The sequence below is a fragment of the Rhineura floridana genome, chromosome 1 (genome assembly GCF_030035675.1).
Source record: "Rhineura floridana isolate rRhiFlo1 chromosome 1, rRhiFlo1.hap2, whole genome shotgun sequence".
Lineage (NCBI taxonomy): Eukaryota > Metazoa > Chordata > Lepidosauria > Squamata > Rhineuridae > Rhineura > Rhineura floridana.
In genome coordinates this window covers 107,155,639-107,169,323 of record NC_084480.1, presented here as the reverse complement: position 1 = coordinate 107,169,323, position 13,685 = coordinate 107,155,639, and the positions used below count along the sequence as shown (strand labels likewise).

At 42.5% G+C, this 13,685-nt stretch overlaps 1 protein-coding gene across 2 annotated transcripts in view; it reads right to left on the bottom strand.

Moving 5' to 3' along the window:
• DOCK8 (dedicator of cytokinesis 8) overlaps positions 1-5,674 on the bottom strand; it is a 171,982-nt gene extending 166,308 nt beyond the window's left edge. The window contains exon 1 of one of the 2 annotated variants that reach the window (XM_061628825.1): positions 5,432-5,674. Coding sequence is in view for 1 of the 2 variants with exons in the window: in XM_061628816.1 (XP_061484800.1) it covers positions 4,166-4,218 (53 nt within the window). In the remaining variant the exon portion in view is untranslated. Of the gene's footprint in view, positions 1-4,165; positions 4,693-5,431 lie in introns of those variants that run through there. The other variant, XM_061628816.1, reaches the window with a different exon arrangement.
• Between the last annotated feature and the right edge of the window lie 8,011 nt (positions 5,675-13,685).

Below are 13,685 nucleotides of genomic sequence, written 5' to 3'. Positions count from 1 at the left end.
TTACTTTGTAATACCAGAGATATGAGTTTTCTGATGAATAAAAATATGTGGCCTAAAAGGTGCCCCTAGATGTAAGAGATGAAGGTGTGGGCAAGAACATAGATTGCAACATGGAAAATTTAGATATGTACTAGACTAGGTCCCGTTGTTCCCGTTGTAGACCAACAGGGTCTTTAATTCATTTGTCTTTATCATTAGGAACTTTCAAATCAAACTGAAGAACAATTGTTATTTATGAGACATGATTTCGTCATTTATCAGATCTGATAAGATCATGGGAACTCAAAGATAAGAATAACTGAAATGTGCAAGTTTTAAGACATTTATCTGTATACCATGATTCTCTACTCTGTAAACACAGAATGTGGATGATTCTGGTACAAAAATTAGGATACCCTTGTAGTGCAGTCAGGAATTCTTTAAGGGTCTGACGGCAATGATTACTGGAGCAAAATCCTTTGGCAAAAGAAAGGAACTATTTGGGTACCAGTATGAACATGAAAATTGCCTTGCTGGAACAGACCAGAAGTGCATCTAGTCCAGCATGGCATCTACATCAGTGATCAGCCATATGCCCCTACAATAGTCAACTCGTTTCATTTATCCCTAGCAGCTGGTAACTAGAGGTACGGTTTGTTTAACTATTATACCTATTTGTTGACAATGGAGAGTTGGGGGAGAGTGCAGCAGTATCTGAAAGGTCCTAAGGTTTGAGCTACTGCAATCATATTTTCTGCAGGGGCTGTAGCTTTTACCTCACTGCCACACTCCAAAAACATTTTTGCAGTTGCACAACTGCATACTGGTTGTTGTATCCTTCAAATAACTGTGTTTCAATAAGGCTCTGACTACACGTAAAACATGTGAAGTCTCAGACATACCCCAGACTGGGAAATATATGCTGAACTTTTAAACATCTTATTGTTGCTTCTCCAAGGCTTTTGAATTCCTGGGCTTTCCTTGTTATGTCAAGCCCATACCAAGACTAGGGTATCTTGACCAGCCAATATAGTCTCCCTTACAATGCAATCCTATGCATACCTACTTTGGATGGAAGATTTACTGAATTAACACACACACTTGTACAACCATTTTGTACAGCATGTTCTCAAAAAAGCATGTGATAAATCTCATACCTTGCGATTTATTAAATTTATAACCCACCTTTTATCAATATTATTTATTATTTATTGAATTTATTAGTCGCCCATCTGGCTAGCTGTCCAGCCACTCTGGGCGACGTACAACATAGGCATATAATACGTAGGCATTAAAAATCTAAAAACAATGAAGATAAAATCTAACCCACCCCAAAAGCCTGCCTGAAGAGCCAGGTCTTCAAGGCCCAGCAGAAGCTCATCATAGAAGGGGCATGGCGGAGATCATTTGGGAGGGAGTTCCACAGGGTGGGGGCACAACTGAAAAAGCCCTCTCTCTAGTCCTCACCAGTTTGGCTGTTTTGACTGATGGGATGGAGAGAAGGTCTTCTGAGGCTGATCTTGTTGGGCGGCATAGCTGATGATGCTGGAGGCGCTCCTTTAGACTGGGCCAAAACCATATAGGGATTTAAAGGTCAAAACCAACACCTTGAATTGGGCCCAGTAAGCAACTGGTAACCAGTGCAACTCTTTTAGTACTGGAGTGATATGATCTCGCCAACGGCTGCCTTTAATCAGGTGCGCCACCATGTTCTGTACCAAGACACACAAGTGGCTTGTAAGAGTATTGTATTACTGTACATACACTATTATCAACAGTACAGTAGATGCATCAGTAACTAAAACCCATCCACTTCTATAGTCAATCAATATATCAACATTAATGACCATACACGAAACACTAAAAGGGAACATAGGAAGCTGTCTTATATCGAGTCAGACCATTGGTCTATCTAGCTCAGTATTCTCCACACTGACTGGCAGCAGCTCTAAAGGACTTCAGGCAGGATTCTCTCCCAGCCCTACCTGGGGATGCCAGAGATTGAACCTAGAACCTTCTGCATGCAAAACAGATGCTCCACCTCTGAGCTACAAAATTCATCCTTTCAACCAACATGACTGGATATTCAAAAATGATAAGTAAACTTGCACACACATCTCCAACATAGCCTTATCGGTGCATTCTCTTGCTAGACAACCAGTTTCCTTTTAGGTGATTCCATCAGATACAAGTTTCAGCTCATTTACACAAGGCTAATTGAGAAGTTTTCAAGAGTTGTAAATGGGACTTCAGAGGCACCACTCCAAAAACTCTGATTTGAGAACTAGAGCCGTGATTCCTAAGCAGTATATCAAACAAAGATTTTCCCTATTTTATGCAAAATATTTGTGAGTAAGATTTCCAAAGGAAAATGACCTAAGAATCAGATAGTCAAAGCAATGCAAGGATTGTATTATTAGATACAAAAAAGAGCTAATTGAGCAGGGCTTTGGGGAGTTATTGTTGTTGCTTGAAGCCTGAACCTTAACTGTGTGAGAGGCAGCCAAATATTCAGCCGGTTAGTCTACCCTATAGTGAAGTTGTGGGGAACCTTTGGCCCTCCAGATGTTGCTGAACTGACCTGGCCATTGGCCATGCTTGCTGGGGCTGATGGGAATTGTAGTTCAGCAATATCTGGAGGGCCTAAGGTTTCCCATACCTGCAATACCGCATCTCCATACCTAAGAAAGTTGTGCCTGTTGAATTTCTGCCTGTTGTACAGCTATTAAAGGGGTACAGAAAAGATGACACATTTAAACCACAACCCATAAGTCATTTACAGTCTTGCTTCCACTGTAATTGGCTTAATCCCATTATTTCACAGGTATTTTTAAAAAATGGAAGTATGCCAGTTTGAGGGATAAGAGTTTGGTTGCAACTGAGAACAATATACTAAAAACTAATCATGGGCAAATCCCAATGAGGTCTATTGGATTACTCCAGAATAAATGTTTACAACTTCAAACCCTTGTAAAGGAAAAATTTGTCAATCATAAACATATGTTCACTGCAATTTAGAAACATGCTCAGAACAAGTTCTGACCAAGTTCTTGACATTTCCTATTCGTCATAGCTATAAAAACCTTCTACAAAGTGATTACCTTCCTATACAAGCAGCATCTGCCCTATACATTTAAAGTACTAGCACACCACTTTAAACAGTCATGGCTCCCCTCCCCCCCAAAAAAACCCTGGGAAATGCAGTTGGTTAACGGTGCTGAGAGTTGTTACAAGAGTTCCCTGGGAAGAGGGACTGATTGTTAAACCACTCTGTAAAGTGTAGTTCTATGAGGCAAATAGGGGTCTCTTATCAACTCTCAGCACACTTAACGAACTACAGTTATAATAGAATCATAGAATGGTAGAGTTGGAAGGGGCCTATAAGGCCATTGAGTCCAACCCCTTATACAGTGCAGGAATCCAGCTTAAAGCATACTTGACACGTGGCTGTCCAGCTGTCTCTTGAATGCCTCCAATTTACAGGATTTTTTGGGAAAGCCAGGACTATTTAAAGTGGTATGATACTGCTTCAAATGTATAGTGCAGATGAGAATGTGTCTATACCAAGGCTTCCCAAACTGTGGTCCATGGACTACTGGTGGTCCACAAGCTTCATTCAGGTACTCAACAGCTTGTCTGTAAAAATACAATTAAAAATCATACAGCATCTAGCACAGTGCAGTACAATTGCTGCAATAGACAGAAAAATCATTAAGTGGTCCCTCAAAACCTTCAGTACTTTATAAGTGTGTGTGTGTGTGTGTATGTGGGGGAGGGATTTGGGGAATCACTGATTTATATGATCTGTTTTTTCCAGGAAGCACCCCCCCAATAAACAAAACAACATGCTGTATCAACCCTAGACTTCTAACCCAATGCTAAAGGTGATAAGGGAGGCTTATTATTATTACAATCCCCCACAAATAAAATAAGGGAGAGAGAGAGAGAGAGAGACCGCGCGAGATGGTTAACATCTCCTTAAAGTAAAGGGAACTCTAGATCTGTTTAGTTATCTAAAGTCTGCAGCTTGCTCTACGGGCCCCAATGTGCAAACTGAAAACTGTAGATCTCCTCCACTCATCCGCTGTCACTCAACCAGCCGCCTACAGGCACAACCGCAGAAGCTGCCCTACCCAGCGCTGCCAGTAAAATAAAGTTTTGGGGAAGTTCAACAAAATCCCCTTACCTGTTGATTTTCAGAGCAAATGCCCTCCTTTCGGAGCTGGGCAAAGTGGCCATCCAAATGTGTGTGGCAGCGACTGTCTCACCCGTCCGTTTCAAGATCCTGCGGGGGGAACGCGGGTGGATTTCCACAAGGGTTGGCGGTAAATCATGCTAAGTGAACCTGATCTGTCAGTTCGGGGTAGAAAAACTTCCGCATTTTCAGTCTTCCTTGTTGAAATCAAGTAACCGAAGGGGAGGGGCCAGGCACTATAAAGTTATTGACGGTCGCCTTCCTAGTTGAAGTTAGCGTACGACTTTAGGGTCCTCTCTTAACGGCATGAACGAGGCAAGACGGGGGGGATTTCTGTGGCTGGTTCGATACATGCGCCAGTATAAAGTGGTAGATTCTTGAAGCGGTAAGAGTGGGTTGTACCACTCCGAGGGGGGTGTTCATATTTTGGAATGTCCCATAGATCATAAATAATCCCTGCAAGTTAAAAACTAGCTCATCAGGGAGAGGTCTAAGGTAAAACTGTTCTCCCTGAAGGGCTAGCTTTCCATTTTAAGGTGTTTTCCCCCTTCTTTTCTTACATGTATATTCCGCCTTTCTTCCATCATGGAAACCAAGGGGGCATACACGTGTTTCCCAGGCCATGTACTGTTCAGACCCCACACCTGTTCCTTCCAGTTCAGCATCTGATAAAACGATATTGTTAAAACGTTATGCCATTCTATTATTTTACATACACATTTTATAATAAAGCTTCTAAAAAGTCTCTGTGCTATCTATCAACATTTCTTTCCGGGGGTTTTCTTCGGGATCTTTGTTTCCCTATGAGGCCTCATTTTAAAATGGTAGCTCCCACCAGGAATCTGAAGCTGTAGGGTCAACTCTACCTCATTCAGTTCCACGTGTCGATCTAACTTGTGCGGTCTCCCACGTGCGATCATGGCTAAAAACCAAAACACGCGCAAGAGTCCTGTGTACTAAAGATAGTGTGCGTTGACGTCTAATCCTCCCCTACCCGCACATAATTTTTAGCTTTTATACACACCACACACACTCCAATTGAGGGAGAGGCCGTTTTGGACTCTTCCACACAATACTGTAATTTGGAAAAATGACAAATGAGAGTAGAGAACAGCTCTTGCAATGTGAGCTATGCTCAAGCATTAATTTCCAAGCCGTTTGGAAAGTTGCGATAACATGTCAGCTGCTTGCACAAGCTGCTGTTTTCTAAACCCTTAAGTTAAGAAACTTAGCGCATTCAGTAGGTGTCACTCTTACCACACTTAAATCAAGCCCCAGCAAGTCTTGGCTCCTGCAGGAAAACACGGTTCTGGAAATTTATCAGTGAAGCGACAGCGGATCGAGAAAAGCTTGATACGATCTCTCGAAGAACAAGATTCAGGTTTCAATCACAGGAAAAAATCATTTGCTTGACTGGAGGGCGGTGGGCTCATCGGGATAAAGTTTGAGGACTGCTGGACATTTAGAGGCAGTTCCACCTTGCATTTAAAGTGTAAACCGCAGAACACGGTAGATCAACACCACACGTGGCTTGTAAAGGCTGCGCATCTGTGCCTCGGGGAGAATTGAGAGCAACTGCAGAGGTAGGAGATTTAACAGACAAATAAAAGCAAATTAATCACAGGTTATGAAAACACATCTGGGCACGTTGTGAGCAAATTATGCACTCAGTCTAGGAGGGTACATCAGGGAAAGCATAAACAGCAATGCAATTTGTACTGTACTGTATTGTATTTTACACAGTACGAAGGAAATAATGGAAATAAAACCAATGTTTGCACAATGTCTCACTGAAAAGAGCATGAGGAGCTGGTGCTGTCTGCACCTCATCCATTTCCTCTTGTCATACTTCATAGCACCTCTTGTCATTTTGCCCTGGTTACAGAAGGACTTAGTATAGGGGAGTACAGCCTTCATCCACTGATTTTACACAGTTCTGATGCTCAAAGAATACAAGTAAACAGCAAATTCAAAAGCTTTCAATAGAAATACTGAGATTTATTTATTTTTTAGATTTATATCCTGCCCTTCCTCTCAGTAGGAGCCCAGGGCAATCCTATACCCTACTTACCATTCAGTGGGGCTTATTTCCAAGAACTGTGCTGTGTATCAGTTAAAATAAATTAGATATCATAGAACAATGAAAACTGTGGTTTTTTAAATTATTGGCTACTGAGGGGCAATGGAAAATGGATAGAAGATCCATTTTCAGATTTGTTCCATTGAGGAATTCTTACAACACTCCGAGCCTCAATGAATAGCATTGAATTGTCTCACTGGTTGTTGTTTTTTAACTTTTCAATGGGACTTTCCCCCAAGTTTGTGTAGGATTGCAATCTCAGTTACTGGAAATGAAAGATGCCATGATAAGCAAATTATAAATTGAAAGAGTGAGGAATTTAAAACCTGAAATAAAAAAATGGTGTAATCCATAATGTAGAAATTCATCTGCATTCATAATGCAAAATGCAGATCATAATGTAGAAAATCATCAGTCTGAAGTGCCATCTAGTGGAGTCATGAACAATCACAAGGATTTTGTTTTAACTCAATATTGCTACAGACAATTATAACATCTTTGCACTATGGGATCCCTGCAAACCCAGTGTCCTTATGAATATTGAGCTGTGTGTATTACCCATTAAATAATAATGTTTCACCAAAATATACCTTTTTCAATAATATAAAACTTGGTCTTTCTCCACTGATGTCTGCAAGTTTGAATCCTTGATATGTGATGTTAATTCTTATAACCATTTAATAGGCTGAAATGTGGAAAGGCAGGATAGTTTTTTAAAATAAATAAATCCTGGTCTTATGTATGTCTACTCAGAAGTAAGTGCAAAGTTCTTCAATGGGATTGCCTTTTGATAAACAATTGCAGCCTTTATTTAATTTCCAACATTAAGACTGCAATCATCTTCCACAATTAAACACAGTGGAATTTATTTCTCTGTCAGTTTTTTTCTTGTTAAAGTGAAGAAAAGTTATCATTCACATGTCAGCAAAACTGTTTATGAGCCATATCTAGAATACCAACATATCCATCTTCCTACTATATAAAGTCACAAAACAGGCCCTTGAAGCTTATGTTCCAGTATTTAACTTAACTTAACTTAGACAAGGTTAATATGCAAATACTCTTGTTCTCATTCATTAACACTGGTATACTTGAAAATCTGCCACTAAAGTCAATAGATTTAGAATTGATTCACACTTCGTCATGGTGAACAATGTGAAGCATTGGAACAAGCACAGCAGCTGCAGCAGTGACACTGAAGGCCTAGGCTGTGGATGTTTTACGCCATGGTTCCCCACTCTCCCCAGAGACTTCATCTGTCACCTTTGCCTTTAAACAAACAAAACGAATCTCATTATGTTTATCATGTATTAATTTTTCCTTACTGTCAGTCACCTTGGAAGAAGGTGAGACTTAGGAAAGTGAAGGCCCAGCTTAAACAACCCCTGGAAAAATCTGAAAATAACAATTTTTTTAAAAAAACGGGGAAATGGAAAAATTTGGAACAAAATAGAAAGCCTTTAAATATTTTGAGGCTTTCACATCTCTAGGTGAGATACACATATACCCAAATAAGTAAATATACATGGTGTCCTTGTTCCTGTTGCCACCACCAGAGTGCCCTTCTCACTTCTGCTACCCCAGGGCAACTGGAAGATGGAGCAGAGTTCCTTCTGGCAGCCAAGGGGGGAAGCAAGCCCATTCCCTACAGCACTCATTCTCTGGCTTACGACTGGGGACAAGTTGGTCCTCTCTTTGCTGTGTGTTCTTTCTAGAAGGAAGGGGGTGCAACCTCCCAATGTGGCTGACATGGGCCACTTAGCTGTATCCAGATGTGGCTTCCTGGTGCATGACCACTTTACAGTGTTCCATGGGAGATGAGGGGTGAACGCAGCAGGATTTTAAATCGTTTTCACTGCTGTGTTTATCCTGATTTTAGTTGGCTGTTGCTGGGCTTTGTGATTTCTTTGATTTGTTTTAAGGGTTTTTATTGTAAATTGTGTTTTATCATCTTTGTACACTGCCCAAAGAACTTGGTTGAATGGGCAGTATATAAAGGTATTAAATTAAAGGAAGAGCTATATAATGGTATAATCCATTGTCATCCCTGCGTTGGCAGTTGGAATGGACTATCTGGGACTCTGAATAGGGGGAGGAGTTGACAGTTGAAAAGAGTTGGAGACTGGAGTTGTTGTAGCTATATTGTGTTTATTAGGAGCTCATTCTGTATGCATTTTTTTTTAAAAAGCTTGTTTGGGTCAAAATAAGTGATCACGTGTGTTACATTTTGGTAACAGAGGATGGTTTAGTGCTGCCATTTACCACTATAAAGCCAACAGTCTTTTTCTAGACTCTGAATCTCACTGATCAGTTAGACAGCCTCTGCAGCAGGCAGCTCTGCTTGAATACTTCAGGCCCGAATCAGTGAAAGGAAGAAGGACACCAACAGGATGGAAATTCTTCATATGGAAATGGAGGGGTGGCTGTGTAAACTCCAAAGCATGCTCATTCTGAGCTGGTGTCAGTACTCAGAATATCTGGAGAAGGAGAGAGGTAGGTGGTAAGCAAACCTGCCCATGCATTCACATCAGTAGAAGAGGCTCTCCTGGTAGTTCCTGAATTAAATGAAGTACATAGTGCAGGGACAAGTAGAAAAGCCTTTTTGGTGGTGGCTCCATGTCTGTACAATGATCTCCTCACTGAAGTGTGTCACACCACAACCTTATATTTTTTTAAACACCAGATAAAAATCTACCTTTTTCATCGGGCTTTTAGAGGTGATGGGTTGTCATTTTATTATGCTCTTAATTATGCAATTTTAATGTTTTTAGTATGTATTATGTTTTAATATTACCTTATTTTTATAAACCACCCTGTGAATAATTTTGGTGAAGCGCAGTATAGAAATCTCTAAATAAATATTGTTGTGCACACCCCAATCTCCCAACAGTGTGAGGCTTCCAGGGCTTACCCAGAGTTTGATTTCCTTGGACTCAAGGTCAGCAGAGACTGTGGTGTCTTTATGATATATGGTTTATTTACACATATATACAACCTGAACATAAGATATTCTCAGCATTAACACTCCCAACAGATCTTGCTTCCCCATTAGGCTTCTAGGGGAGTCTTCCAAGCCATAGCTTTGGGTTCAGCACAGAGAGTGAGGCAAGCCTCTCTGTGTCTTTTTCAGCTCCCAGCTCCACACGATAACACTAACACACACAGACTACTCCTGGCTCCAGGATGGGGAGGAGGACTCATCCACCTTCCTGAGTTCCTATGGCAACAGGATTGCTCTGGACCACATCCTTTGGTATGTACATCAGCCACTCAACACTCCATTAACTCACAGACTGACTTGGCCAGAACTATTAAGTTATGAAAAGAACTAGTCTGACCAGTTCAGCAGGTCTCTCCAATACAAACTGCATCTCCACAGGCACAAAATACAGGCTGGGATGGAACTCACAGATATCATCCAGACCAACCCCCCAATCTTATAACAATGTTTTAAAGTCAATTAATATTGTTGAGATGCATAACTTGGTACCTCAGTAGCAAAAATAAATAATAATTAGCCAGAAAGATCTGTTGGCAGGCTGGCTACGAGTCTATAAACCTGAGAGACACTCCACCCCAGCATGGCCTATATCAGTGGTTCTCAACTTTTATGAGTACGGGACCCCCTTTATAAGCTCAAAAAAAATTGTGACCCCCTCCCTCCAGGGAGGCAGGCTGGCTGCCAGGAAGGAAGGGGGAAAGCAGCCTTTCCTTGCAGCCTTGCTTCTTTTTGTTTCACAAAAAGCCCTCCCCTCTCATTCTAAGTAAGGGCATTGTCAGCAGCGGCAATATGAGGAGACGGGAATCAGTGACAGTAATCCCCTCTTCTTCCTGGTAGCTCCACCCTCAGCCTTCTTTGGCATCTGCAATGTATTTTATAGGCAGATGCCTGCCCTTGGTGCGCCTAAAAGACGCTCCGGTGCTTCAGCAAAAGTCCTCCCCTCTTGTTTGAAGCAAGGGGGTCACCTGCAGTGGCAGTGGAAAGCAGACAGTCTCCACAGAGTAGGGTTGCCAGGTCTCCGGTTTTCTGCCGGAGACTCCGGCAAAAGTGGGCCGTCTCCGGCCTCCGGCTATACTTCCATTTAAAAGGTGGATCTCCGGCTTTTTATTGGCCCCCTCAGCCACGCATGTGTGATTGCCCACACATACGTTGGGCTGCGGCTGGCCGACTTCCGCTCTTTACAATTTCAGGCAGACAGAGGACTTGAGCAGCCGACACAGTGGGGGACTCCTCCAGCAGCAGCCCCTGCTCCCTCCCGCCACCACCCACAGAGAGAACATACAGGTGAGGCCGGGCGTGTGAGGGTGATCTGATGGCCCATGGGTGGGTGGAGGCGAGCGGTGGCAGCGGAGGCTAGGCTGGGCTGGCCTGGCTCGGTCTTAGCCCCGGCCGGCCCGGACCCAGTTCCCCTGGGGCTCAGGCTGCTGAAGTCTCTGGTTGGGGGGGGATCGCGGCCGCTGCCGTGGGTGGAGGCGAGTGGTGGCAGTGGAGCTCAGGCTGGGCCGGCTCCCTCTTAGCCCCGGCCAAGACGGCGCCCATGCGACTTGCGGCCTGCCTGGCAGCCTCAGCGCAGGAGCCGTGGAGGGCAGGCCGGGGTGGCTCCTCCTCCTTAGTCCAGCCGGTTCTCCGGCTCCGGAAAGGACGGCCGGCCGCTTCACCCCTCCTGCTGTTGGCGCCGCTGGGGGGGCCCATCGCGGCCGCTGCCGCCCAGCGCCGCCCACAGCAGGAGGGGTGAAGCCGGCGGCCGTCCTTTCCAGAGCAGAGGAACCGGCTCCGGGGCTAAAAAGGAGCCGGCCCGGCCTGCCCTCCACGGCTCCTGCTGAGGCTGACAAGCCGCGATGCCCGTCTCCTAGCAACCGCTGCCGAGACAGGGCCGACGCGGCGGCCTGCAGGCTCAGCCTCAGAAGGAGCCGTGGAGGGCAGGCCGGGCTGGCTCCTCCTCCTTAGTCCAGCCGGTTCAGAGGTAGGCTGACCGGCCCACTTCTGGTACGTCTGTTAAGGAAGCGTGCTGAAAGGCTTTGAGGGCCTGTTTGGATGTCACACTCTCGCACCTGCAACTCTTTAACTTAATCTCAGGTGCTTGAAGTGCTGTTTATTGAAATAACTTTGCACATGCTCGGCGATACTGTCTTTACTTCTTCATTTCTGGACTGAGCTGTGGTGGTGAAGCATGTTTCTTGGGGTATTACTGTGCTTGACCCTTGCCTTAAACTAAAGTTGGGGATTTGTTAGCTCGGGGCTGCCTCCATACAAATACATGGGCCATAAGAAGAGTAGAGTTAAGGGCAGAAAGGATTTGTTTCTGCAGGACTCCTGTGTTCTTCTCTCCTCTTTGTGTTACTGTGTGTTTTTAAGTGCTTCCATCCTCCAGGGACTTAATTATTTCTTGCCAGGTTAGATTTAAATCTGGCTGTAGAATTCCCCACTTTAGCTTCATATCTGAATTCATGTATTAAACTTTGCAAGACAGTCTATAGTCTGTGTTTTCTTCTCCCCTTCTTTTTTTTAAAAAAGCTTTCTCTTATCTGTTGCTGTCTGCAAACCCTGAATGATGACAGCATGTGTACTACCAGCTGTCAGATGTTCAATATTATCAAAACAGAAAGAAACTGGCCTGTTTGAAAGCTGCATTTTTATAGAGCCATAATTTTATTAGAGTAATATGGCTTTGGCAAGATTCCCCCACCCCTTTTTTTCTTATTTTTTAATTGCGGTTTCTACATACTTTAACCATAAAAAAGTAAATTGAACGATCTTTTTCTGGTCTAAAGTTAATTGTTGGCGAGTTAAAAGTACATCTTTAAGTCTGCAGGCTAGCACATAGGATGACATACACCTCAATCCTCTCCACTTTTATTCAAAAGTAGTTGTTACATATGGTTACAACCTTAGTATTGGGCATTGTAATAAAACATCCCAAAACATGATGATACACTGCTTCTTGAACAATTTGTTCATTGACCAGGGAAGGAAGGAGTCAGTTTACTTACCTGACATGTGATCCCACTGAGTTTCACCATACTCCAAACTAGGTGGAATCCATATTAAATGAAGAGTAATGTTGAGTTCAGCTTCAGCATCCCCCACCATGGTCAATGTATGTGCCCTACTTCTGTCTCTTGCATGATGTAGTTTCAAAAGTCTCAGAAGGTAGACTTGTTTAGACAACTATACTGGTTAATTGTGAGACTGACACTAGTATAAAAGCTGTCAAATGCTCATTGTTGATAAACCATATTCAATTTCTTTAGTAATTTTTGTCTAATAATAACTTTTGCTTATAAATTTTTTAAATTGTGTTTTAAATTGTTTTTAAAAGATGTGTTTTAAATTTGTATATTTGTTTTTAATGTTTTTAGTTACATCTGATCTTCCTCTGGATGAGAAATGGGTGCAGTTGCTAAAGAGCATCAGATCAAGAATTCTGGTGAAGGTTGTCAGTGCAGTGTTTGCCATCCCAGTAAGCAATGCTTTCGTGGAGAGAGCGTTTTCACTAATGGGCAATGTATGGAGAGACAACAGGAACCGTATGTTACCTTCCCTTGTTAAAGCAGAGCTTTGTGTCAAATTAAACTTTGGCATGAACTGTGCTGATTTTTTTAAATATGTGAAGGAAGAACAAAGGTTGCTTAAAGCTTGTGTTTCAAATGAGAAGTACAAATTCTAAACTCAGCCTGTTTAGTTATTTAACACCAGTTCCTACAGTGAAAGCACTTTGTTCATTCTTTCTGTTTTTCTTTTATAAAGAGTAATACTGTTTATAATGTTTATAATGGTTGAAAACATCCCTTGGATGTCATCCACTTCTCTTTTGTAAGAGAGATAAATGTCTAAAACCAGCTGCAATTTCATTGCTTCAGTGGGTCTCTACTCTAGTTGGGACTAGATTGATTGGTGATGTAACCTGCCTTTGTTCTCTTAAAGATAGTGTTTGTTAATAAAAAAATTGTTTGTAACCTGGTGCTATTGGTTTTATTTCTGTCACATTTTTACCTTTACCTTAATACTAGAGGTAATTGTATAATTGTATAATTGTGATTGCCAACTGCTTGCCTAGAATGCCCTCCCTTGTCCTTAACATGGCTGCAACCGTATCTACTCAGAAGTAAGTCCTATTTAGTTCAGATCTTGTAAGTTCAGGTCTGTGGCTTCCTTTATGGAATCAATCCATCTCTTGTTTGGCCTTCCTCTTTTTGTACTCCCTTCTGTTTTTCCCAGCATTATTGTCTTTTCTAGTGAATCGTGTCTTCTCATTATGTGTCCAAAGTATGATAACCTCAGTTTCATCATTTTAGCTTCTAGTGATAGTTCTGGTTTAATTTGTTCGGACACCCAATTATTTGTCTGTTTTGCCTAGAATGTCCTCCCTTGTCCTTAACATGACTGCAACCGTATCTACTCAGAAGTAAGTCCTATTGAGTTCTATGGGG